The sequence below is a fragment of the Dromiciops gliroides genome, chromosome 3, assembly GCF_019393635.1.
Source record: "Dromiciops gliroides isolate mDroGli1 chromosome 3, mDroGli1.pri, whole genome shotgun sequence".
NCBI lineage: Eukaryota > Metazoa > Chordata > Mammalia > Microbiotheria > Microbiotheriidae > Dromiciops > Dromiciops gliroides.
Genome location: NC_057863.1, coordinates 634,607,372 through 634,631,975, shown reverse-complemented (window position 1 = coordinate 634,631,975; position 24,604 = coordinate 634,607,372). Strand labels below are relative to the sequence as shown.

General features: G+C 45.2%; 1 protein-coding gene across 1 annotated transcript in view; it reads right to left on the bottom strand.

Annotated features, from left to right (window-relative positions):
* The window catches only part of MEGF6 (multiple EGF like domains 6), a 333,315-nt gene extending 315,164 nt beyond the window's left edge, over positions 1–18,151 (bottom strand). The window contains exon 1 of the mRNA XM_043995996.1: positions 18,046–18,151. Coding sequence (XP_043851931.1) covers positions 18,046–18,118 — 73 coding nt within the window. The 5' untranslated portion in view covers positions 18,119–18,151. The remainder of the gene's footprint in view (positions 1–18,045) is intronic.
* Positions 18,152–24,604: the final 6,453 nt, after the last annotated feature.

Below are 24,604 nucleotides of genomic sequence, written 5' to 3'. Positions count from 1 at the left end.
TTTGTTAAATATTTAATGTTTTAAGCCTGAACTAATAAAAAAGTCCTCTGCAAAAAACCATTTATAGAAAAATCATTATTAAGGTGATGTAGTGAATGAACTTGGAGTAACAGTGATCTAGGTTCAAATCCAGATTCAGATACTCATTAGTTGTGTGACCCTGGGCAAATCCTTGAATCTCTCTTTGCCTCAGTTTCCATATCGGTAAAATGAGGGTGATGGACTTAATGGCTTCCAAGGACCCTTCCAGCTCTAAATTTATGATCTTAAGGAACCCAAACTAATCAATTGATGTAAGAATTGCAAGAAAATAGTAGAAACTATGCAGGATATCACTGCAGAGTGCAAGAATTTAGCACCCACTGAATAGCCAGAAAGATACCATCAAGTAAACAGAATTGCACAACACACGTTTGCTCTCCTTCACAAACTAACAGATGACAAATTCCCTGTACTACAAATACAGACTCCAGAATAATTCTCAAGGAGTCAACAAACAAGTCAAAGTGGGGCTGAAGTACTGTGGAAGACAAAAGCGAGGCCAGCGTCACCCAGACATAACATGGGCCTATAAAAATGCAGGAGGGAGGTTTTGTTAGTTGACAGAGCCCTACCTAGTACCGGGAATCTCCAAATGAATGAAGATTGGAATGAAAAGCTCTCTAAACAGAGCTGTAGGGAAAGAAATCAAAACCATGTGGAGACCAGAAGAAATGCCCATCCTCCTTGCCGTGAAGCCCATGAGGGGAGCTTTACCAAGGATGCATTCAGTGTTCAGCGAGAATTCAGACAATTAACTGAAAACCAAGTATCTTTATTCAGCTAGGAAAAGCAGCTCTTGTACACACCGGGGCTAGAGTTTGTTGACCATTAAACACACAAAAAAATAAGAGTAACATAAAAGAATAATATAAGGGATAGGAACCTGTCCCACGACCACCTCTAATGAAGAGGCAACATGGGCTACTGAGGCAACATGGACTTTGCAGTCAGGAAAAGCTGGGTTCATATCCTACCTCGGACACAGGGTCCTGTGTGACCTTGGGCTTCCATTTCATCATCTGTAAAATGGACTGTTTAGACTCGACGCTCACTAACTTCCAGCTACAAACCTGTGTTCCTGTGTGGTGTAGTGCATAGAACACTGGACCTGGACTTAGGAAGATGTGAGTTCAAATCTATCCTTAGACACTAGCTGTGTGACCCTGGGCAAGTCACTTACTTAATTTCCATCTGCCTCAGTTTTCTCATCTGCAAAATGGATGCTAATAATAGCACCTATTTCCCAGGGTTGTCGTGAGAATCAAATGAGAAAACTAAACACAGTGCTTAGCACATAGTAGGTGCTTAATAAATACACGTTCCCTTTCCCCATGAACTCTATGAAATGAGAAGGGCACAAATGGGAAACAGATAAGGAAAACGAGATAATCATATTCATAGTAAGTCACACTTACATGAAGCTTGAAACTTGAAAAGGGAATTTCCCTTCATACCAACCCTGTGATTTTGTTAGCGTGAGCATCATTCCCATTTAACAGATGAGGAAACTGAAGATTGCAGAGAGATGAAGTGCCTCGCTCAGCGTCACAAAGTCAGTAACTTGTCCCGGTCAAGACTCAAGCTGCCTCTCAGTGAGTGCTCTTTTCTAATATAGCAAAGGATGACCCAACCACCTTTATGCCTAAGACAAGGCTGGCCCAGTCCACAAGGAAGCTGGCGCTCTCTCCAAATTGTCAGCATAGCCAGCCTGAGGGCCAGCAGTCCCCATGGGCCCAAAATACCAGCTGAGACCCAAGGGGCTGTCTTGAGACTTTCAGCTTCCTTAGTCCTCCCCTCACTTGGGATTCAGTACAAAGTAAGCCCCCTGAGGGCAGGGATTCATTCACTTTTGTCATCCTTGTCTCCAAGCTTACTAAATTCTGGCAGCTTGATCCAAGAGGATGAAAAAAATCCAAGAGAGCTAATAGAAAGAAGGCCCTAGCAGCTGGGCATATGGGGAAAGCCTTAGTTAGGGGGTGACTTAGAGGAAACAAGAGATTCTATGAAGATTCATCAAACGAACAACAACAAAAAAAGATTCTTGAAATCCAATCAATAAATGAGTGTTTACCTACTGCAAGACAATGCAGCTTAATGCACCGCTGAGCACTAGATCTGGACTCAGAAAACCAGGTCTGAATCTTAGCACTAGCACTTACTGGTCAGACGGCCCATCTCTTCCTCTCTCTGGAACTCAGTTTCTCCATTTGTAAAGTGAGGGTTGGGGGCCTGATGACCTCCAGAGACCCAGCCCTAAAGCTATGCTCCCATGAAAAGCCAGAAAGCAGAAGATCTGGGAGCCCACATGTCCAAGCACCCTGGAGAGTCACCATGGGCCTTCCTCAGGTAAGTGTGGGGACCCCAGGGGCAGGAGTAGCAGCTTCAGTGAAGGTGGGGGGGGTATCACAAGAGACACTTGTCGAATGTGATGTTCACAGACCAGATCAGAGGAGACTTGGAAAGAGACAGTGTCCCTAGGTTACTCAGCTGGAAGAGGAAAACATAGCCCAGGGCCAACCTCCAGCCCATGCATCTGCCAGCTTCTGAAATCTACACTACCAGACTATAAGCCCCATGAGGGCAAGGACTGTGTTTTATGATGATAATAACAACCGCACCCCAATAGTGCTTGAAAGGTCGCAAGGCATTTTCCACCCCTTCTCTACCATCCAAAGCTTTATTCATTTCATTCCATAATTCCATTATCTCATCGGATCCTCCTAACAAACCTGAGAGATACCACCTGCACCCCCATTTTCTATATGAGTAAAACTGAGGCTCAGAGAGGTACAGGGAGTAGGTATCAGAAGCAGAATTTGAACCCAGGTCCTCCTCATTCCAGGCCTAACACACTATCCACTGACTAGACCACGCTGCCTGGTACTTCCCTCCCTCACGGTACAGCCCTGCCTCTGAACACAGGTGTTTGGTGAGTGTTTGCAGGCATAGAACAAAGAGCCACACGTCTGCAACTCCCCCAGCCCTCCTTCTCCAAGGAGAAGGCGGATGGCTGGAAGGCAGTGAAATCCAACCCTGCAGGAAACCACATGCTGAGCTAGGGCCAGAGACCACCAGATGAAATTTTCATGTATGAAAATTACCCTCCAGGTGGTTCTCCCTCCCCATTGTGCACAAGCACATGCACACACACACACACACACACACACACACAGATAGACACATGCATGCATGCACACACAGTGAAGCCAAGCACACAACACTGAGGTGGGCACACAACACACAAGCATGACGGGTACACACATGCCCAAGCGGGCATGTTCACTACGCCCTCAGAGATCCCACTTTCCACTTTCTCCAAGTGTGGGCAGGAAGGGTGTCCAGTCCTGTGACCACATTGAGAGATTCTACACTGAACTGACTGGGAATTTATCAGTTATCAGATTCACAGAATAACTGGATCCCTGCCTGTCTCGCCGTTTATCAGCCCCATCAAACACACAGTTGGGCTCAGGCCCTCTGGCACATGTCTCAGGAAGGGATGGAAGCAGGGTTGTCATCGCTTAGACAGCAGGTCTACACAGCTGTCTTTAAAAAGAGTGTCCAGGTTACCATGCAAATACTGCATAAAGAATCTTTGATAAGAACATAGGCAAGGCAGGGGGAAGGGAGGGAAGGAAGAAGGAAGAAGGGAGGGGAGGAATGAGAGAAGGAAGGAGGGAGGGAAAAGGAAAGATAGGAGGGAAGAAAGGGAGGGAGAAAGGAAGGGAGGAAGGAGGAAGGAGAGGAGGAAGGAGGGAAAATAGAAGGGGAGAGAAGAGGGCAGGGAGGAAAGAGGGGAAGTAGGAGGGAGGGAAGATGAAAGGAAGGGAGGGAGAGAGGAAGGAAAGAGGGGAGGTAGGAGGGAGGGAGGGAGGGAAGAAAGGAGGGAGGAAGCATTAAGTGCCTACTATGTGTCAGATACTGTGCTGAGCACCTTACGAATCTCATTCTGTTTGAACCTCACAACAACCCTGGAAGGTGCTATCCTTATCTCCATTTTACAGCTGAAAAAATTGGGGCAGAGAGCAGTTAAGTGACTGGCCCAGGGTCACACAGTTACTATGTGTCTGAGGCTGGATTTGAACTTGGGTCTTCCTGAATCCAAGCCCAGAGCCCTATCTACCCCACTAGCTGTCAAGGGGACAGGAAGTTGGTTGTACTCAAGAAGATATAAGCAGTTTGGTTTTGAGGCTAGAACTGTGATTTCATTGGTCTTAGGGAACTCCTAATGTGAAATCCCGTCTCTCATGGCAGGTTGGCACCTTTTCTGTAATTTATAGTCATAGAGGGTTGGTATTAGCCCTGGGTCACACAGACCTTCTATATCAGCAGGAGGATTTGAACCCAGGTCTCTCGACTCTTGAGGCCAACTCTTTACCCAGCATGCCATACTGCCTCTCATTAAACTTAATAACGATAATTTACACAATTTTACAATCTTTTCAGAGTTGTATCTGCATCATCTCTTGTGCACCTTTGAGGTAGGGACCGTGGATATCATCTTCACCATTTTAGAGTTGACAGAACTTAATCTGGGAGGGGAAGTGCTCTGCTCATGGGCACATAACCCAATAAATGTCAGAGGAGGGATTCCAACCTAAGTCTTCCAGACTCCCGGCCCAGCATCCCTTCCGCTACGTTATGCTGTCACAGCAGATAAGTCCCTCCCAACCATGATCCGTTCCTATGAGTACCATATCCATGCTGATGATTCTCACATCTCCCTTTCCTGCCCCAATCTCTCTGCTGACCCCCGATCTTTCATCTCCAACCGCCTTTCTGACATCTTAACCTGGATGTCCTGGAGACATCTTAAATTCAACATGTCCAAAATGGAACTCATCATCCTTCTGCCTAAACCATTTCCCCATCTTGCCTTCCCTATTATTGTAGAGGATAATACCATCTTCTCAATTCCTCAGGCTCACAAGCCTGGACTCCTCAATCTCTCTTACCTCCCCAACTCAATCCAAACTATTGCCAAAGCTGGTGGATTTTTACCTCTGCAACATCTCCTGAATATGCCCCCTTCTCTCCCCCAACACTGCCACCCCCGGGGCAGACCCTCATCACCTCATCCTGATTATAACAAGGGCTGCTGAGGGGTCCATCTGTCTCAAGTCTGTCCTTGATCCAGTCCTTTCTCCATCTAGCCACCAAAGTGATCTTCCTCAGTTAAACAAAATCTAATTAATTAAACCAAATTAACCAAATCACACCCCCCCATTCAATAAATTCCAGTGGCTCCCTATTGCCAAGATAAAATTCAAAATGCTAACCTAGTCCCCTCTTACCTCGTCAGTCTTTTTGCACTTTACTCCCCAACATGTCCTCTTGGAACCATTAAATTGTAAGCTCTGGGAACAGGTAGGTGGCACAGTGGATAAAGCACCGGCCCTGGATTCAGGAGGACCTGAGTTCAAATCTGGGCTCAGACACTTGACACTTACTAGCTGTGTGACCCTGTGCAAGTCACTTAACCCCAATAGCCTCACCCCCCCCAAAAAAAATTGTAAGCTCCTTGAGGGCAGGGACTGTCTTTTGCCTCTTTTTGTATCCCCAGTGCTTGGCACATAGTAGACGCTTAATGATAAATGTTTATTCATTGATTCTTTCAACAAATATTTTTTAAGTATCATCTATGTATAAGAGGTAAAAATATTTTTAAAAGACTGTCCTTGCCCTTAAAGAGCTTATGGTTTAGCCGGCTCTGTTGTCTTCCCCATTATAAACCACCAGGCCAATAAAATGATCACAGGGAAAGTGAACTCCGGAGTCAGGCAGGGGATCCTGGATTTAAAACAGAATTTAGAGACCATGTAGTCTAAGCTCCTCATTTTACAAATGGAGAAACTGAGGCCCAAAGAGTTTGAGTAATATATCCAAAGTCACATGGGTATTAAGTAGAAGAGCTGGGCCTTTTAACTCAGGTTTGTTCTGCCATCTCTCAGTTGTATCTGACTCTGTGACCCCATTAGGAGTTTTCTTGGCAAAAATATTTCTCTAGCTCATTTTACAGAGGAAGACAATGAGGCAAACTGGGTGAAGTGATTTGCCCAGGGTCACACAACTAGTAAGTGTCTGAGGCTGGATTTGAATTCAGGTCTTCTTGACTCCATCCCTAGCACTCTATCTCACTACTCCACATTGCTGCCCTATTTAACTCAGATTAAATGACTCCAAATTAGTGTTCTTTACACTCTACTGTCTCATCTCCTTTCAATGTAACCAGGAAAGTGATGCCCACCCAGTCTGAGTACTTTGTAATTTACAGCAGAGCTAAGATTCAAACCCATTTCCCTAATCCCACTCTAAAAACTCACAGGATTATGTCAAGAGGGACCTTCAAGAGTGTATCCCTTCCATTTTTGAGATAAGAAGTCTGAGGCCCAAAAGGAGTCATAAAGAACATAGATTTTGAGCTAGAAGAGATCATAGAAGCCATCCAGGGTTTGGCAGGGATTCTTAATTTTCTCTTTTTTTTTTTTTTTTTTTTTTTGGTGAGGCAATTGGGGTTAAGTGACTTGCCCAGGGTCACACAGCTAGTAAGAGTTAAGTGACTGAGGCCAGATTTGAACTCAGGTCCTCCTGACTCCAGGGCCAGTGTTCCATCCACTGCACCACTTAGCTGCCCCCTTAATTTTCTCTTATATCATACACCCATTGGGTCATTTGGTGAAGCCTCTCGACCCCATTCTCAGAATCATGTTTTCAAGTGCATAAAACAAAATATATAGGATTACAGTGGAAGCCAATGTTATCAAAATATTAAAAAAAAAAACAACAATTTCATGAACTCCAAGTTAAGAAGCCCTATAGACCCAGAGAGGCTGTGGTAGGAATTCTTCATTGGCTACTCAGATGGTCGCTCTGGTCACATAAGCAACAAAGACGAACAAGTGTGTAGATTCAGGGAGTATGAGCAAATGGCTTTGCTGGAATGAGAAAGCTTTTGTAAGCCAGTCTTGAGCTGAAACCAAAACATTTAATGAAAGGCAAATGGAAGGAGCCAAGCATCAAGTCCAGGAAATATATATGGAGACTCCCAGACAAGGTCCTCCTCTCCTCGTTCTCTCCAGATGGGATCCGGGAAAATGGAACACAGCTGTCTTTAGGTACGTGAAGGGGTGTCCTGTGGAAGGCAGGGCCAGACACGGTCTGCTCAGCCCCAGAGGACAGAACCAGGAGCCGTAATGGCCAGCACATGGAAGAGAGGAAGACTGAGGCTTGATTTCCTAACAACCTGAGTTATCCCAGAGCAGAAGGCGCTACCTCACCAGAGGCCTTCAGCAAAGGCTGGGCAACCACTCATTAGGCAGGGATCCTTTATCAATAAGATAGCCACACACACAAAAAAAGGATAGCCACTGAGATTCCTTTACCAACCCCCTGAAAGTCTGTTGGGTCTGGGAATCAAAACACTCCCAGCCTACAAGCCAACAACAGGTCCCACCTTAGAGTTCTGGGTCTCGAGCCAGAGAGACTGAATTTGAAGACTGCTTGTACTACTAAATACTTGTGTGGTCTTGGGCAATCTGGAAGAAACCTCAGTTTCCTCCTCTGTAAAATGAGGAGAAAAAAAATTTAATTAATTTAAAATTAAATAAAATATAACATTAAAATATAATCACTATACAATATAAAAATAAATATCTAATTATATTTAACATTTAAAATAATTAAGAATAAAATAAGGGGCCAGCTAGGTGGCGCAGTGGATAGAGCACTGGCCCTGGAGTCAGGAGGACCTGAGTTCAAATCCGGCCTCAGACATTTAACACTTACTAGCTGTGTGACCTTGGGCAAGTCACTTAACCCCAATTGCCTCACTTAAAAAAAAAAAACACGAATAAAATAATAAGAATTGCACTGGGTCAACAATTGGGGTCCACACACACCTTGAAGGGGTCCATGGATAGATTTCAGAGAATTTCTGAACTTGAATAGGAAAAAAATTTACATTTTTATTTCTCATAAGCTCTAACTGAAATTTAGAAGTTCCTTAAATTATTTAAAAACATTACTCTGAGAAGGTTGTCATCTATGATACCACAAAAAGGTTAAGAAATTTTGATTTTGTGCTTTATATGATGGCCCATATATAACCTATATCAAATTGCTTATTATCTTAGTGGGGGGGGACAGAGAAAATTTGGAACTCAAGATTTTATTTAAAAAACAATATTAAAAATTATCTTTATTGGTAGAGTGGATAGAGCACTAGCCCTGGATTCAGGAGGACCTGAGTTCAAATCTGGCCTCAGATATTTGACACTTGCTAGCTGTGCGACCCTGGGCAAGTCACAACCCCAATTGCCTCACCAAAAAAAAAAATTATCTTTATATATAACTGGAAACAATAAAATACTGGGTTTTTCTGAATTAATTTTGATTTACAGAGATGTCACAGGGCTAAAGATGGACATACTTGGTTTATTGTTGATTATGTGACCAAAGGGATCGATTGATTAGCTAAAGAAAAATCACTATCAGAGCAAAGATGCCCTGGCTAGATGCTAGGAAGATTAAAAGTCATTTGCATGGGACAGCTAGGTGGCACAGTGGATAGAGCACCAGCCCTGGAGTCAGGAGGACCTGAGTTCAAATCTGGCCTCAGACACTTAACACTTACTAGCTGTGTGACCCTGGGCAAGTCACTTAACCCCAATTGCCTTGCCAAAAAAAAAAAGTCATTTGCAGAGGATATAGTAGGAAGAGGCCTAGATATGGAAATGAGGTAACCTGAGCTCAAAACTCAAACCTGCTCATTTCCTCCCAGATCATTTAACCTCTCTAGGCCTCAGTTTACCCATCTGGAAAAAGAAGGGGATCAGAGTAGACATCTTCAAAGGTCTATTCCAGCTTTACATCTGTGATTCTACAGTAGCTTGGAGCCTCAGTTTCCTCTTTTGTAAAATGAGGGGGTTGGATGACCTCAGGGATTCTTACTGGGATCCTGAATTTTTTTCATTTTGTTTTGCAGGGCAATGAGGGTTAAGTGACTTGCCCATGGTCACACAGCTAGTAAACGTCAAGTGTCTGAGTCCACATTTGAACTCAGGTCCTCCTGAATCCAAGGCTGGTGCTCTATCCACTGCGCCACCTAGCTGCCCCAGTCCATGAATTTTTTAAACAATATTTTGATAACTGTATTTTGACATGACTGTTTTCTTTGGGAATCCTCTATAGTTTATTGTAAGCATTTAGAACCATGATTCTGAGAAGAGGCCCATAGGTTTCACCAGATTATCCAAGACCAAGGTTGTCTATGAACCCCTAAACTTAAATGATTTTCCCGTTATGCATTTGTGACCCCATGGCTTGATGTTTCTTCTTCCATCATCAAGGTATCCCCTTTTCCGACCTGTCTCCTCCCTCAGCTTAAGTCCATCACTTCCGCACCCAGTCATCCATTTTGTTGTTCAATCATTTCAGTTATGACCAACTCTTCATAACACCATCGGGGGTTTTCTTGGCAAAGACTGGACTAGTTTGCCATTTCCTTCTCTGGGACGTTTTACAGATGAGGAAACTGAGGCAAAAAGGGTTAGGTGAGTTCCCCAGGGTCACACAGCTAGTAAGTATCTGAGACCAGATTTGAACTCAGGTCTTCCTGACTGCAGGCCCAAAGCTCTACTACACCTAGCTGCCCATCCAGGTCAAAGATAAAACCTCACAAAAGCACTTTCTTCCAACAAGGTAATGCAGCCTTCTTTCCTTCTTGCTGAGGAATTTGATATTAGGGGAGTAATTCTGTACCTTTATCCTCTGCCTTTTCCTCTGGGCCTTTTCCCACTTTCGGGGCAGCTGGAGCTGATAATCTGACCTGGAAGCTCGATCAAAGTTGCCTTCAGTCTGATACTAGGAATATTGTTCAGAGGTATGAGGCCACTCAGGGTTAGCCAGACCGAGAGACAACTTGGATTGCAAGTCCTGGGGTACCATCTTCCATGGCCCCACCGTAGAGTCCAGTAACCCCCAGATGACCCTTTGTAATGTGACCCATCACACATTTCCTCAACAAGGCAGCACGAGATAGTGGATAGAAGTCCACACCAATGTTCCCAAGGTCACATAGCTCAAAGAGTACCTGAGCTGGGATTAGAAACCAGATCTCTCCAATTCCTATCCCTCCGACTCAATCATACCCAATCAACCACTCTCAGATATGTTTCAGTGGAGACAACTTCTGTAACTGGCGGGCTGCTAGCTTCCAATTCTCAGAGTCTGTGATTCAGTCAATCGACAACATTTATTAAGTGCCTACTACGTGCCAAGGACACAAGACACAGGATAAAAAAAAAAAGAAACAACCCTTACCCTCAAAAAGCTTACAATCAACTTGGGGAAATAACATGCACCCATGTAAGTATATATAAAGTAAAATAAATACAAGATAATGGGGAGGAAGGGAACAGAGGTGTGCCTAATCATAAGAGTCTATTGTTAAATGTTCAGTGTGAGCATTTATTTATACATGGGAAAACAAATTCTACAAATCAAGGCTTGATTTATTAGTTTGTCAACTGCCTAGAAAGGGATGGAGAAAATGTTAACAAAGCAGGTTAAATTTAAAAGTATACCTGGAACAGAAAAAAAATAAAATACTTTATTAATTAAAAAAAAAAAAGTATACCTGGAGGGGCAGCTAGATGGCACAGTGGATAGAGCACCGGCCCTGGATTCAGGAGGACCTGAGTTCAAATCCGGCCTCAGACACTTAATACTTACTAGCTGTGTGACCCTGGGCAAGTCACTTAACCCCAATTGCCTCACTTAAAAAAAAAAAAGTATACCTAGAGGGGCAGCTAGGTGGTGAAGTGAATAAAGCACCGGTCCTGGATTCAGGACAACCTGAGTTCAAATCCATCCTCAGACACTTGACACTTACTAGCTGTGTGACCCTGGGAAAGTCACTTAACCCTCATTGCTAACAAAAAAAAAAAGTATACCTGGATACTTGAGTGGGGGGGGGGGGTGGGGCAGGGCATGAATCCAGTCATTAAACATTTTCCAGCATGCACTAGCAGCCAGGAGATGCAGAAAAGACCTCAGGTAGGGGGTGGCCTTTGAGCTGGGTTTTGAAGAAAGGTAGCGCTTGTAAGAGGCAGAGGTGAGATAGAAGCACAGCCCCACCATGGCGGGGACATCCTGGACAAAGACACACAGATGGGAAGTCACATGGAAGGAATAGTTGTACCAGGCTACCTCTCCCCAAGAAGAATCCTGGCCTTCTAAGACACAAAAACCACTTCCTCTCCCCCCTGGCCTCCACCCTCCTCCATCCTCCTTCCTCCCCTCCCCTCCCCCTTACTTGAACCCAAATTTTTATTTTGAGCTGGTTATATGATCCACCTTTGGCCCAATTCAAGAATCCCTGGCCACCAAACGGAAATGACAGGCTTTGATGTCTGCTCTTCCCCATATCCACTCCTCCCCCAACTAAACACGACCCCTTTTGTTCCCTCTCAGACACCCTAAGAAAAAAAAAACAACAGAGGAAGTATTAGGGGCACGGAGATCCAGGCAGAATAAAGGGGGAAAGCACCCGTTCTCGCAGCCTACTGGGAAGGCCTAAATACGCACTGAGCTTTGTCTGCAGGGGCCCCTGGGACCTCCCTTTGCCGGAGAGTCTGGGGCTGTCTGGGAATGGATCCCCCGGCCATTCACTAACCCCACCCTCATCATTTCTGCGGAGATGGACAAAAGCGAGTCAGCACTCTGCTAAAGAGTCGTCTCCCGTGGCGGCTCCATTGGCCTGGTGACTGAAGGATTCTCTCACCTCTTTCTCCCCGCCACCCCCCCCCCCCGCCCTGCCCCGGACAGAATTGTTCCCTTTATTGGAAAGCAATCACTCCTGCCTTGTTTTTTGCTTCCTTCCCATCACCCTGAGTTACCCCAAAAGAATTCAGACAAGAGGATATCTGCTGATTTTCCTGGACGTGTTCCATATCCTCACTGCCACCATCCCCACCCCCACAACCTGCGGCGTCTCCACCAGTTACCTTTTGCATGGAGGATTCCTCTCTCTTCTTCTGACGAGACCAACAGGAGAAGACAGCCTCCAAGGTCCCCTTCTCGCTTTTTTTCTGGTATGAGCCCAGGCAATGGGTGAAGGATCAGAATGTGCCCCTGGGAAAGCTGGGCCCCAAGTCTTTTTTTTTTTTGTGTGTGGGGCAATGGGGGTTAAGTGACTTGCCCAGGGTCACACAGCTAGTAAGTGTCAAGTGTCTGAGGCTGAATTTGAACTCAGGTCCTCCTGACTCCAAGGCCAGTTCTCTATCCACTGTGCCACCTAACTTCCCCTGGGCCCCAAGTCTTAACACCAGTCATGGGGGTCAAGGATCACCAGTATCAGGTTAGGAGGAGACCCGAATACCCCAGACTTTTCCCAAGGGGAGCTGCCAATTGGCAATCCCTGGGTTAGGGTCATTGTCTTCTTTATGCATGGCCCCGACTGTCACAACCGTAATCCACCCCCCTTTATGTGTCACATCCCCTAATTCTAATTAAAAAATGAGCTAAGCCATCAATGTCTAACCATGAAATTAGCCAGAATTGGGTGGCCTCCGTCCAGCTGAGCAGGCCATTTCTTCTCGGGAGTGAGAGCATTGCTTGGTAAAAGTCAAGTGAAGAATTTCCCAGCTTCCAGTTATCTTTATGCCCTGCTCAAGCTCACTTTACATAACATGGAGTAATTAATTTCATGGGCAGGCCTACCACTCAATTGGCTCAGCAGGGGAACAGTCCCATTGACATATGTGCTGATTTCCTGAATGTGGCAGGAGGCTGGTATTATTTTCCTCAGGCCCTTCACCTGAACCCAACTTATCTTCCACTCTGTTATGTGAAAGCAGGGGAAAGGAACCTCAAAAAATACCTCCACTATCAGAGGAGGGATTGGAACCCACCCCCTGTAAGAACTGTATTATCATCTATTACATTATTAAAATTTTCACAGTATATGGAGGAAGGCAGAAGATCAATGGTAGGATTATCAATTTAAAGCTGGGGTGGGGGCAGCTAGGTGGTACATTGGATAGAGCACTGGCCCTGGATTCAGGAGGACCTGAGTTCAAATCCAGCCTCAGATATTTGACACTAGCTATGTGACCCTGGGCAAGTCACTTAACCCCAATTGCCTCACAAAAAAAAAAAAAAAAAGCTGGGGGAGACATAAGAAGTCATTAAGTCCAGTGCTTTCCTTTTACAGTTGATGAAAATGTGACCCACAGGTGTTAAGTGACTTGACCAAGGTCACACAGATTTTTAAGTGTGTACGGCAGGATTTGGATCTAGATTTCCTAGTGCCCTATGGACTACGCAGGTTGGCTATCTTCATTTGACATACAAGGAAACTGAAGACAAGAGAATCACAAAATATCAAGTATCATAGAATCCCGGAGTTGGAAGAGAGCTCCAAAGATATCTCTTCTGATGTGCCCAACAGCATCCCTGGCACGTGATCATCCAGCTTGGGCCTGAGGCCACTAGAGGCTGCAGGGATGGCTCTTTGGGTAGGAAAGAAAGGAAATGGAAGTAATGTGAAAACAAAAGGTACTTTTTCATTTTCAAAATAGCTTCATAGGGGCAGCTAGGTGGTGCAGTGGATAGAGCACCGGCCCTGGAGTCAGGAGTACCTGAGTTCAAATCCGGCCTCAGACACTTAACACTTACTAGCTGTGTGACCCTGGGTAAGTCACTTAACCCCAATTGCCTCGCTAAAAAAAAATAGCTTCATAGGTTTTAAGCTAGAAGGAAACCTGAGAGGTCATCAAGCCCCAATCTGTCCTCTTCCAGAGAATAAACTGAGGCCGAGGGATTAAGTGACTCACCTACGGTCACACAAGAAGTAAGGAGCAGAACCAGGTCTTTTGACTCTAAAGCCAATACCTTTTCCATTGGACTAAGCTGTCTTCCCAACTTTAGAAGATAATACAGGGGAGGTCTGGCTTTTGGGATTGTAGTGGACCACCAGCTCAATACAAGTCAAGAATACAAGATGGCGGCCCCAAAGCCTATGAAGTCTTAGGTTGCTTTAAAGGAGATATAGTGTCCAAAAGGAGAGAGATGGCAGTAGATCCATCCTCTGCCTGTGTTCAGTTCCAGGTACCAGATTTGAAGAAGGACACTGGCAAACTGGAGAGTATTCAGGAATGGGGGAGGAACTCTGTGCTACATAAGGACCAATTGAAGTTGTGAGTTTTCCATGAGAGAGTGAGGTTCCTCCCTCTTCCTCAACCTCTCCACCCCCCCCATCCAATCATTGGCCAAATCTTGTGGATTCTCCCTTCACAACATCTCTCACACCCGACTTGTTTTCTCACCTTTCACCTGGACCATTGCACTGACCTCCTAATTGGTCTCCTTGCCTTGAGTTATTCCCCGTCCTCAATGCAGGGGCCAAAAGATACTCCAAAAGCCCAGATCTGACCACACCATTCCCCTGCTCAACAAACTCTGATAGTTCTGTTACCTCAAAGATGTTTTTAAAATCTCCTGCTTGGCATTTAATTCCTTAATAACTGGGTGCAACTTTCCTTTCCCACCTGACTTAATTCCCTTTTTTGCATGCTACATTCTTTTTTTTAGTTGGACAATTGGGGTTAAGTGACTTGCCCAGGGTCACACAGCTAGTAAGTGTTAAGTGTCTGAGGCCAGATTTGAACTCAGGTATTCCTGACTCCAGGGCTGGTGCTTCAGGGCCTGCACCACCTAGCTTCCCCTGCCACCTAGCTGCCCCGCTACATTCCTTTTTAATAGTATTTTATTATTTCCAATTACCTATAAAGACCATTTTAACAATCATTTTTGAAAACTTTGAATTCCAATTTTCTCCCTTCCTCCCCTCTCCCCTCCCTAAAAAGGTAAGAACTTTAAATAGGTTATATATCTGCAATCATGTAAAACATATTTCCATATTAGTCATGATGTGAAAGAAGAAACAGACCAAAAGGAAAAAAACTGTGACAAAGAAAGAAAGTGAAAACCACTAAGCTTTGATTTGCATTCAGACTCCATCAGTTCTTTCCCTGGATGTGGAGAGCATTTTCCAACATGAGTCTTTTGGAATTGTCTTAGATCACAGTATATGGAGAAGGGAGAAGTTATTCACAGTTGAGCATAGCACAATGTTGCTATTACTGTGTACAATGTTCTTCCGGTTCTGCTCACTTCACTTTGCATCAGTTCATGTAAGTCTTTCCAGGTTTTTCTGAATTCCATCTCGCATGCTAAATTGTAGCTAAGTTGTCCTGCTTGTTGTTCTTCACACCCAACATTTTATCTCTGTCTTTGCACCAATGATCTCCCATGCCTAGAATGCCCTCCTCCACCTCCACCTTTTAGAAAATCTAGCACACCTTTTAAAGCACACCTTCTCCATGTGACCTCTCCTGATCCATCCCACTGATAGTGCCTCCCCATCCAATATTACCTCAGATTTATTCTGCACGTACTTTAGTGTACATATGATGTCTCACTAATAATGTCAGCTCCTTGCAGGCAGGAACTGGTTCTCTTTCATCTTTGTCAAACACAGTGCCTGACACACAGCAGGCACTTAATCAATGCTTCTTGAGTCACTGATTCCATCCATAGGGGTCTTTGGTAAGAGGCCTAATGACCACTGGTCAGGATATCCTAGAGGGATTCAGGTTTGAGATGTGGAGTAGTCTAGAAGGCCTAGCACCAAGATAGATCTAAATACAGTTATCAGTCACAGGAGGGAGATTCCAGGAGGCCAGGGAGGAGGATATCCTGAGCAGGACCAGATAGACACAACAAATTCCCATGGGGCAGGAATCGTGTGAATACAGCTTAATCTGCCATCTGCAGACAAGTGATTAATGCAGGTATTCACTGCTGGTGGCATCTAAGTCCTAAAGTATAGTGTTTACTTGGAAACGATGGGCATATGCCCAGAGACCTTGAAGGGAGATGGAAAGGAGATGCGCATTTTTTTCACTTTTCCAAGGGTACAGGCAAGAGTAGACTGAAATAAGCACCACCATGCACAAGTTTCCTATATCCATCCCCGTCCATAAGCAGAAAGGGACCCTACACCAAGCAGAAGCTATGGTGCTCATCTTCTGCCTTTGGTGGCCTCCGGCTATTCCTAGCACAAGAAAGAGATTCAGTTCTGGGCATTTTCATTGGCTGTGGCCAAGCCTGGAATGTTCTGGCCTCTGACTCCTGGCTTCCCTGGCCCCCTTCAAGTGCCAGCTAAAATCTTGCCTTCTTACAGGACGTCTTTCCCAATCCCTCTTAATTTTAGAGTCTTCCTTCTGTTGATTTTTTCCTATTTAGCCTCTATTCAGCTTGTTTGTATATATTTGTTTGTCTTTTCTCTCCCTGCAGATCATAAGCTCCTGGAGGCCAAGGACTGTCTTTTTTCTTTCTTTTTGTCCCTAGAACTTAGAACAGTGTCTGGAACGTTTTTGTTGTTCAGTTGTGTCCACCTCTTTGTGACCCCATTTGGGGTTTTCCTGGCAAAGATACTGGAGTAGTTTGCCATTTCCTTCTCCAGCTCATTTTACAGGTGAGGAAACTGAGGGAAACAGGGGTTAAGTGACTTGCCCAGGGTCACCAAGATAGTAAGCATCTGAAGTTGGATTTGAACTCATGAATATGAGTCTTCCTGACTCAAGGCCCAGTTTTCTATGCACTACGGTGTCACCTAGCTGCTTCTTTCTCTAACAATGAAGCAGTCAGAGATGACCTTTAATGTACCTTCCTTGGAAGGCAGCTAGGTGACACAGTAGATAGAGCTCAGGGCCTGGAATCAAGAAGACCTGGCCTCACATACTAGTCTGTGTGACTCTGGGCAAGTCATAATCTCTATATGCCTCAGTTTCCTCAACTGTAAAGTGGAGAGCATTTACCTCCCAGGGTTTCTGTAAAGATCAAACGATAGATATTTGTAAAATGTTTAGCAGAGTACTTGGCACATAGTAGGCACTTAATACTCTTCCTTAGTAAGTGCTTTATGTATACTTGTTTCTTTCCTTCCTAAAGTCACATAGATCCTAAACAGCAGAGCTAGGATTTGAACTCAGGTCCTCTACTCCAAGTCACTTTAACCCAGTTTGCCTCAGTTTCCTCTTCTGTCAAATGAGCTGGAGAAGGAAATGATAAGCTGCTATCCTTGCCACATAAAGCCAAATACAACTGATCATCAAGGAAAATCCCATTGGAAAAGAAGACACTTAAGACTATTTTCTTCACCCCTTATGAAGTAATATGGTAAAATCTTGGTCCCCCCACACTATAAGGAGAGTTGATTGCACTGTCCCACACTAGGCTGAAGGGTTACTTAGGGGAAAAGAAACAAACTCCAAGAACCAACTGGAGACCCGGGTCCTGGGTACAAGACCAAGGCAGAGTCCCCACCCCGATGGGTTGGGAATTGCTTCCAGCCCAAGTCTGCCAGCCACAATCTGTCCCAACAGAAGCTCTGGGAGGGCCAAGTCCTGGTCCCATCTGAAAGATGTGAGGAGAATGAGGAAGAACAGGAACAAGGAGCCAGCTTGCTGGCCAAGGTGAGATCCTGCGGGCAGAGTCCCTCCCATTCACAGCCAACAAGTCATGTTCTACATGGTGACAGCTCTGCTCGGAGCCCAGCTTACTCTTTCCACAGCTTTTGCCAGCGACGGGTGTTTGGGGAATTTATGGGGGTTTTTCTTTTACTCCTGTGTTTTATTATTTTATTTTTAATGGGTTTTGGCAAACCAAGTCGGCAAGTGAACAGACCCTGGAAACCTTTTCATGTTGGAGTGAGGAAGTTCTATAAAGCCCAGGGAAAAAAATATCTGACCGCGTCTGGAGAGGCTGGAGAGAATGTTTTCTCCCCATTAGAAACTCCCTTTTATGAGATGGAGATTTATAGTGTCTGCTGCAGCTGCGAGGTAGAAGAGATGGGGGCGGGGGTTCATGATGGAGAATGAGGGGAAGGGGTAATGTGAACCTGATCCCAGGGCAGCAGGCAGGGGCCGGGGGACTTACGGTAAAGGCAGCCCTCGTCATTACTGAGCTGGTACCACCCTGGGCAGCACTTATAGACCATCTGGTACTCCATGCTGTATACCTGCCGGTAGTCTGTGTAATATGTGGTCCTGAAAAAAAGGAGCAGAGGAGAAAAGTCAGAGGGAGAGAGGAGCGATCTTACCTTGCAGATGACGGCCGAATTCAAGGGTGGGAGAGTAGAAAGACCACTAGAATTGGCATCAGAGAGAGCCAAGTTTGAATTCTGCCTCGGACGCTCACTAGATGTGTGACCCTGGGCATTAAACCTCTCCAGGTCTTAGTTTCCTCATCTGTAAAATGAAGGGCCTGGACTCCACAGGTATAAGATCCTTCCCGGTCCTGAATCTCTGATAAATCCTGGTTCTGCCCTTTATTTTTCCTGTGTGACCTTGAGCAAGACATCTTCCCTCTCTGTCATGTCCTCAGGATCGTAGATTGAATGCTAGGAGGTGACTTAGAACTCATCTAATTTAACTCCCTCATCTTATTGTTGAGGAACTTGAGGCCCAGAGAGGTTAAAGAACATGTCCAGGACCACACAGCTAGTGAGTAGAAGAGTTGGGTCATCTGGACTCCAAATGTATGATGAGCCCTGCTGCATCTTCTCCAGCTTCGAGGATATGGACGATCCCAGAATCCGCCACCTCTACAGTGGGACAAGGAGACCTCAGAAGGAAGCCTGGCTCCGTGGGCCCCGCAGTGGCTCAGCCTCCAGGATGGAACAAACCCGGGCCTCACAGTCACAGCTTTCTCTGTCTGGGGCTAGGTACATGCCTGAGATTTAAACGTCCTCAAGGATGGGAGCTAAGCCTGCCTCATTCTCTCTGGACAGCCTCCACTAAAGAACCAACCACTGGGCTTAATTAAGACAGGCCTTTTGAAGAGAATTACCTGAGTTCTTTGTTGAGCACCTAGATGTCTGCAGGCTTCAGGGGAGGGGGGAGTAAAGGAGGCCTATGGGGCACAATTCTGGCCTTGGGGAGACAAGACTAACACATACAAAATGACATGAGAAATAACATAAGCAAGTAGGAGCACAGACAATGGGTGGATTAGAGGAACACTGTGGTGGGAAGAGAGCACTGGACTGGCAGTCAAAAGACTTGGGATGAAGCCCTGGCTCTCACGCTTCCAAGCTGCGCAATCCCAGGCAACTGACCTCACTTCTCTGGGCCTTGATCTCCTCAGTAGTAAAATGGGAATAATAATAGAACTTAGCAAGAAGAAGAAGGGAGAGGATGACATTCTGTGTTCTAAGGGCCCTCTCAGGTCTAACATTCAGTGTTCTAAGGGCCCTCCCAGTTCTGACATTCCATGTTCTCAGATCCCTCCCATCTATGACATTCTCTGTCCTCAAGGCCTCCTCCCAGCTTTGACATTCTTTGTTCTAAGAATGCCCCCAGCTCTGACATTCTCTGCTCAAAGGCCCCCTCCAGCTCTGATATTCTCTGTGCCAAAGGCCCTTTAGAATGTGAAGTTGAGATTCCATGACTCCCTGGTATTGTTTGAGCTTAGAAAGTGAGGTGGTGCTAAAAAAAAAAAAATAAATAAGGGGCAGCTAGATGGCGCAGTGGATAGAGCACTGGCCCTGGAGTCAGGAGTACCTGAGTTCAAACCAGCCTCAGACATTTAACACTTACTAGCTGTGTGACCCTGGGCAAGTCACTTAACCCCAATTGCCTCACAGAAAGAAAGAAAGAAAGAAAGAAAGAAAGAAAGAAAGAAAGAAAGAAAGAAAGAAAGAAAGAAAGAAAGAAAGAAAGAAAGAAAGAAAGAAAGAAAGAAAGAGAGGTGGTAGATGAGGTTTGTGCAGTCAGAGAAGACCCAAGGGAAGGGCTGTGACTTGCACTAGTCTTTGAAGGAATAGAAGCTAACCAAGGAAGGCACCAGAGAAGGTTCCCTGGGAGAACTGAAAGAGCAGACTGGAGATCTATGTGTCTGTGACAGGGTGGAAGCACTTCAGTCTGGAGGCAGAGGGACGGGCTAAATCACCTTTCCTGCCAAAGATTCCAATCCTTGTGACCTCCGCGGGTAAAACAGCGACTCCGGACCAGTCTCACTGCTCCTTTCCATACTTCAGTTTCCATTCTTGTGGGAACAATGAGGGATGCTCAAGTTTGGAAAGTCCAAGGCCAAGCCTCATTGACAACCACACCTTACTCTTGGTTACTATTATTAGTTAAGATTTGCTTTGCCCCTTATGGTAAATCCCAGTTATCCCTACACAACACACTGCTCTGGAAAAAACCCTCTACCCCACCCCCATCCCTCAGCTTCCCGCCCCCAGAAAATATTTCCATCATAAACCCTTTCTTTGAGGTTTCCATGGTCCTGTGCTCAGCTGATGAGCCACGAGTTCAAGGAGCTACTTCCCCTCTCATTAAAACTACAGAGCCAGGAAAGACAAGAGCCAAGAGACCCTGGAGGATGGAGGGAGGTGAAGGGCTAGGTCTGGCTGGAAAGAAAATCTTAGGAAAGTCATCATCCTCTGTCTCTGTCTCAACCCGTTCCTCACATGCCCTAAGCAAGGGACATACTGAGAAACACCCAAGGCAACTTCAACGATGTTGTGAGGGCAGGAGGCTCAAAGGGAATTAGGGGTAAACCCTTCTCCCCAAGGATTAGAGAGGTAGTCTCTGGAGTGGAGTTGAAGGGGAAACAAGCTCCCCCAGAGGACACTAAGATATCAGCAAGGACCACAAGAGCAGCTTCGGTTGTATTGCCCCCATGGAAATTCTTCTGGGAGCTTGGCACGGTGGCTATTTGTCGTTTCAGTTAGACGAGTACACTTTCAAAGAGAGCGTTGGCATCATCGGGTCATATTTTCCAGCTTGGGCACAGAATCATAGATTTAGAGCTGGAGAGGACCCTGGAGATGATCCAGCTCAATCCCCTTGTCCTACAGAAGAAGACGTCTGAAGTGATTTGCCCAAGGCCGCAAAGAGTTTGGATTCTAACCCCGTCCTCCCCACTCCAAATCCAATGCTTTCCCCACTGTTCTGTACCACTTGGCCTTCATTCAAAGATTTTCCTATTGGAGGATCCTTTCCTTTCCCAGAAGAGATGATGAGACTCTTGGTCCCAGGATTTGGAAAATGCAAAGGTCAGAAGGACCTTAAAGATCACCTAGGAAACCTCAGATGTCAAGTCCCATCCCCTCATTTTCCTTCGCAGAAAAAGGAGACACCCAGGGAAAGGAAGGGACTCAATCATATTCTCACTGGTCTGAAATAGCAGGGGTGGTGTCTGAACCCGGGTCATCCCAAGGAAAATCCTTTCCACTATGCCAGAATGCCCCTCATCAATTGTCTTAGCAATACTTGGGGATACTAGTCAGTTCCATCTGTGCCCTGTGGTAAGCATGAGTGCTAAAACAGACCATGGCACCTTGGAATGGAAGCTTAGGGAAGACAGCAGCCAGCCCACATGAACATTTGCCCCTGTGCCAAGCAGAGTGTGGAGGGCATTGGAGATGGAATTTTAGGTGCTCATAAAATTCTACCTGTGGAATATTGCAGAAGGAAAGACTGTTCCCTGAGGTTGGCATTCACCTCAATGAAGTATGACTTCCCTTGGAATAGTGCTGGACACTTCTGAAACCAGGCCACGGCAGAGTCTTGCCCAGGGCTGTTAATTCATTTGGAAGGGAGACTTTTGGGGCTGAGTCTCCCTTCTTCCTCCTGTTCAAAGGTCTCTGAGAAAGGAGCTACCCATTTGGTCAGTTACCTAAAATTGCCAGATGAAACTTCAATCATGGGCTACGTTTGGAGCCTTCAAAAACTAGCCCCTAACTCCCTGCCCACCTCCATTATTCCTTAATCCCCTTCTCCATCTCCTGCTGTCTGCACACAGAATGTCACCCGTTCAAGAAATGGACTTCCTTCTCACTGCTGCCTTTGAGAATCCCAAGTTTCCATCAAAGCACAGACCACACAGTGTCCTCTATATGAAGCCTTTTCTGAGTCCCACTTGTATACCTGTCTCCAAATATTAGTGCCTCTTTCCAAACTGACCTTGTACACTATTTATTTTGTATTATAGTTTCATAGAAGAGGGTCAGGAAGACTGAAGAAAAGACCTGGATTCAAGTCGCATCTCTGATACATACTAGCTATGTGACTCTAGGCAAGTCACTTAACCTCTTAGTGTCCAGGTGACTCTCTAGATTCTCTTGTAATTGGCAAGTTGCAAATCAGCATTAGCATAGACAAGCGGTGTCAAACTTAAATAGAAACAAATTCAGGAAGGTTGTATATTGACTTAGAAAACCACAAATTAACATTATCTATATGGTATTGTATTTTTATGTATTTTTTTTGTGTGAGGCAATTGGGGTTAAGTGACTTGCCCAGGGTCACACAGCTAGTAAGTGTTAAGTGTCTGAGGCTGGATTTGAACTCAGGTACTCCTGACTCCAGGGCTGGTACTCTATCCACTGCACCACCTAGCTGCCCCCCGTATTTTTTTAAAGTACTTCCCAATTGCATTTAATCTGGTTGTGGATCCTCAGGCAACAAAATTTGATACCTCTGGTATAAAGAACTGAAAACCCCTACCTAGAAGAAATTACCAACACAAAAAATACTTATATGTGTACACCTTGTCTTCTCCAACAGAATGTAAGCTCTCTTAGGGCAAAAACTGTTCCGTTTTTGTCTTTATAAAATCAATCTCTCTCTCTCTCTCAATCTCAATCTCAATCTCTCTCTCCCTCTCCCTCCCTCACCTCTCTCCTTCCCCCTCCCTGCCTCCCTCCCTCCCTCCACTCTCAGGGTCCTAGACATAACCCTTAAGCAAGGGGAAAGGCAAATCAATTCTCATAGCTATAGCTCCTGAGCCCCTACCAGCGTACTTTCTATTTACACAAATAACTCACAATTTACTGAACAAGGAGGTAAAAACAAGAATAACAACAACATAGCCTTTACTAAATCCTGTGAGGACCACATGAATCCTACCTCTTCCATGACTACTACAATTCTTCTCTGATCTCCCAAAGCACTTAGAGTCAGTAACATAGGTTTCAAATTACTGGCCGTCTTGTACCACTCTCTAAACAAATTGCATCACTCAAGCAAGCATTTATTAAATATCTTTTGTGTTCCAGGCTCTGTTTATATGTATTCATTTTGTTTCTCCACCTCCACAAGAATGTAAGCAACTTGGACATGCAGATCATCTCTTATACTTCTCCTATAAGATTTCAGTTCAATGGAAATTTGCCAAGACCATACTATGTTCAGAGGTCCTGCCCACACCCATAAACCTATCCCATTAAAGCCCACCTCTGTTCCTTCATTTAAATTTTTTTTATTTCATTATTTGGGGCGGGGGCAGGGCAACAAGGGTTAAGTGACTTGCCCAGGGTCACACGGCTAGTAAGCATCAAGTGTCTGAGGTTGGATTTGAACTCAGGTATTCCTGAATACAGGGATGGTGCTTTATCCACTAGGCCACCCAGCTGCCCCCACACCTCTGTTCCTTCATCATGGCAAGAAGGTGAACTTGGACTCTCAAAGGTTGTGCCACCAGAATTCAAGTTCTGGCTAATTCTATGAAGCTGGAAAGTCCTTGAGAACAGGATGAGAAATGAACTACGCATTTGTTACCCAAGAGGTTCAAATATCAATCTCGGACACTCTTTGTGATTATGACTAGTCGCTTCACCTCCCTAAGCCTCGGTTTCCCATCTGTAAAATTAGGAGATTAGACAAATTGGCCTCAGAGGTCCTTTCTAGCTCTATCTAGGATCCTGTTATCTCATGACCATGTAACGATTGGAATGACGCCACCTGCTGGATACTTACTGTAGAAGAGTTCTGCCCATGAAGGGAAGGTCTTTGAGGGCAAGACCAGGAGTCTTTTCTTCAGGAGTCAGGAAGTGACGCGGACTAGTGGGAGGAGGAAGGAAGAGACTGGCGCTCCGTCTCGGGCTCTTTCCTCTGGACTCTGGCGGAGAAGGGAGCTAGAAATGTGCTCTCCCTTTAATAGATAGGAATCTAGGCCTTTCTCTCTCTCTTTACCAAATTCTTATTCTCCTTAATAAATGCTTAAAAGTCTAACTCTTGCTAAAGCTTATAATTTATTGGCGACCACTCATTAGATATTTTAGACAGTTTAGCTAGAATTTTAGCCCTTAACAACCAGGAATGGAAAGTAAACTCCTTGAGGGCAGGAATTATTTCAGGTTCTTCCTTTGTCTCCTCAGCACAGAGAAAGACAGACAGACAGACAGACAAACAGACAGAGACAGAGAGTGTGTGAGTGTGAGTGTGAGTGTGTGTGTGTGTGTGTGTGTGTGTGTGTGTGTGTGGTGCCAGGCCTGTAGCTGGCAATTAATAAAGGCTCACTGAATGGATAAGGATCAGTCTGGAGATGTTTACTCAGTAGGAGAAGACAAAGGAGGGGCAGGATAACAGTCTCCTAACATTTGAGGGGCTGTCGCATGGTGGAAGGATAAACTCTGCTCTGCTGAGTCACAAAGAACAGAACCAGGAACAAGCAGAGCAGATAGCAAAGGAACTCATTTGGGCATAAT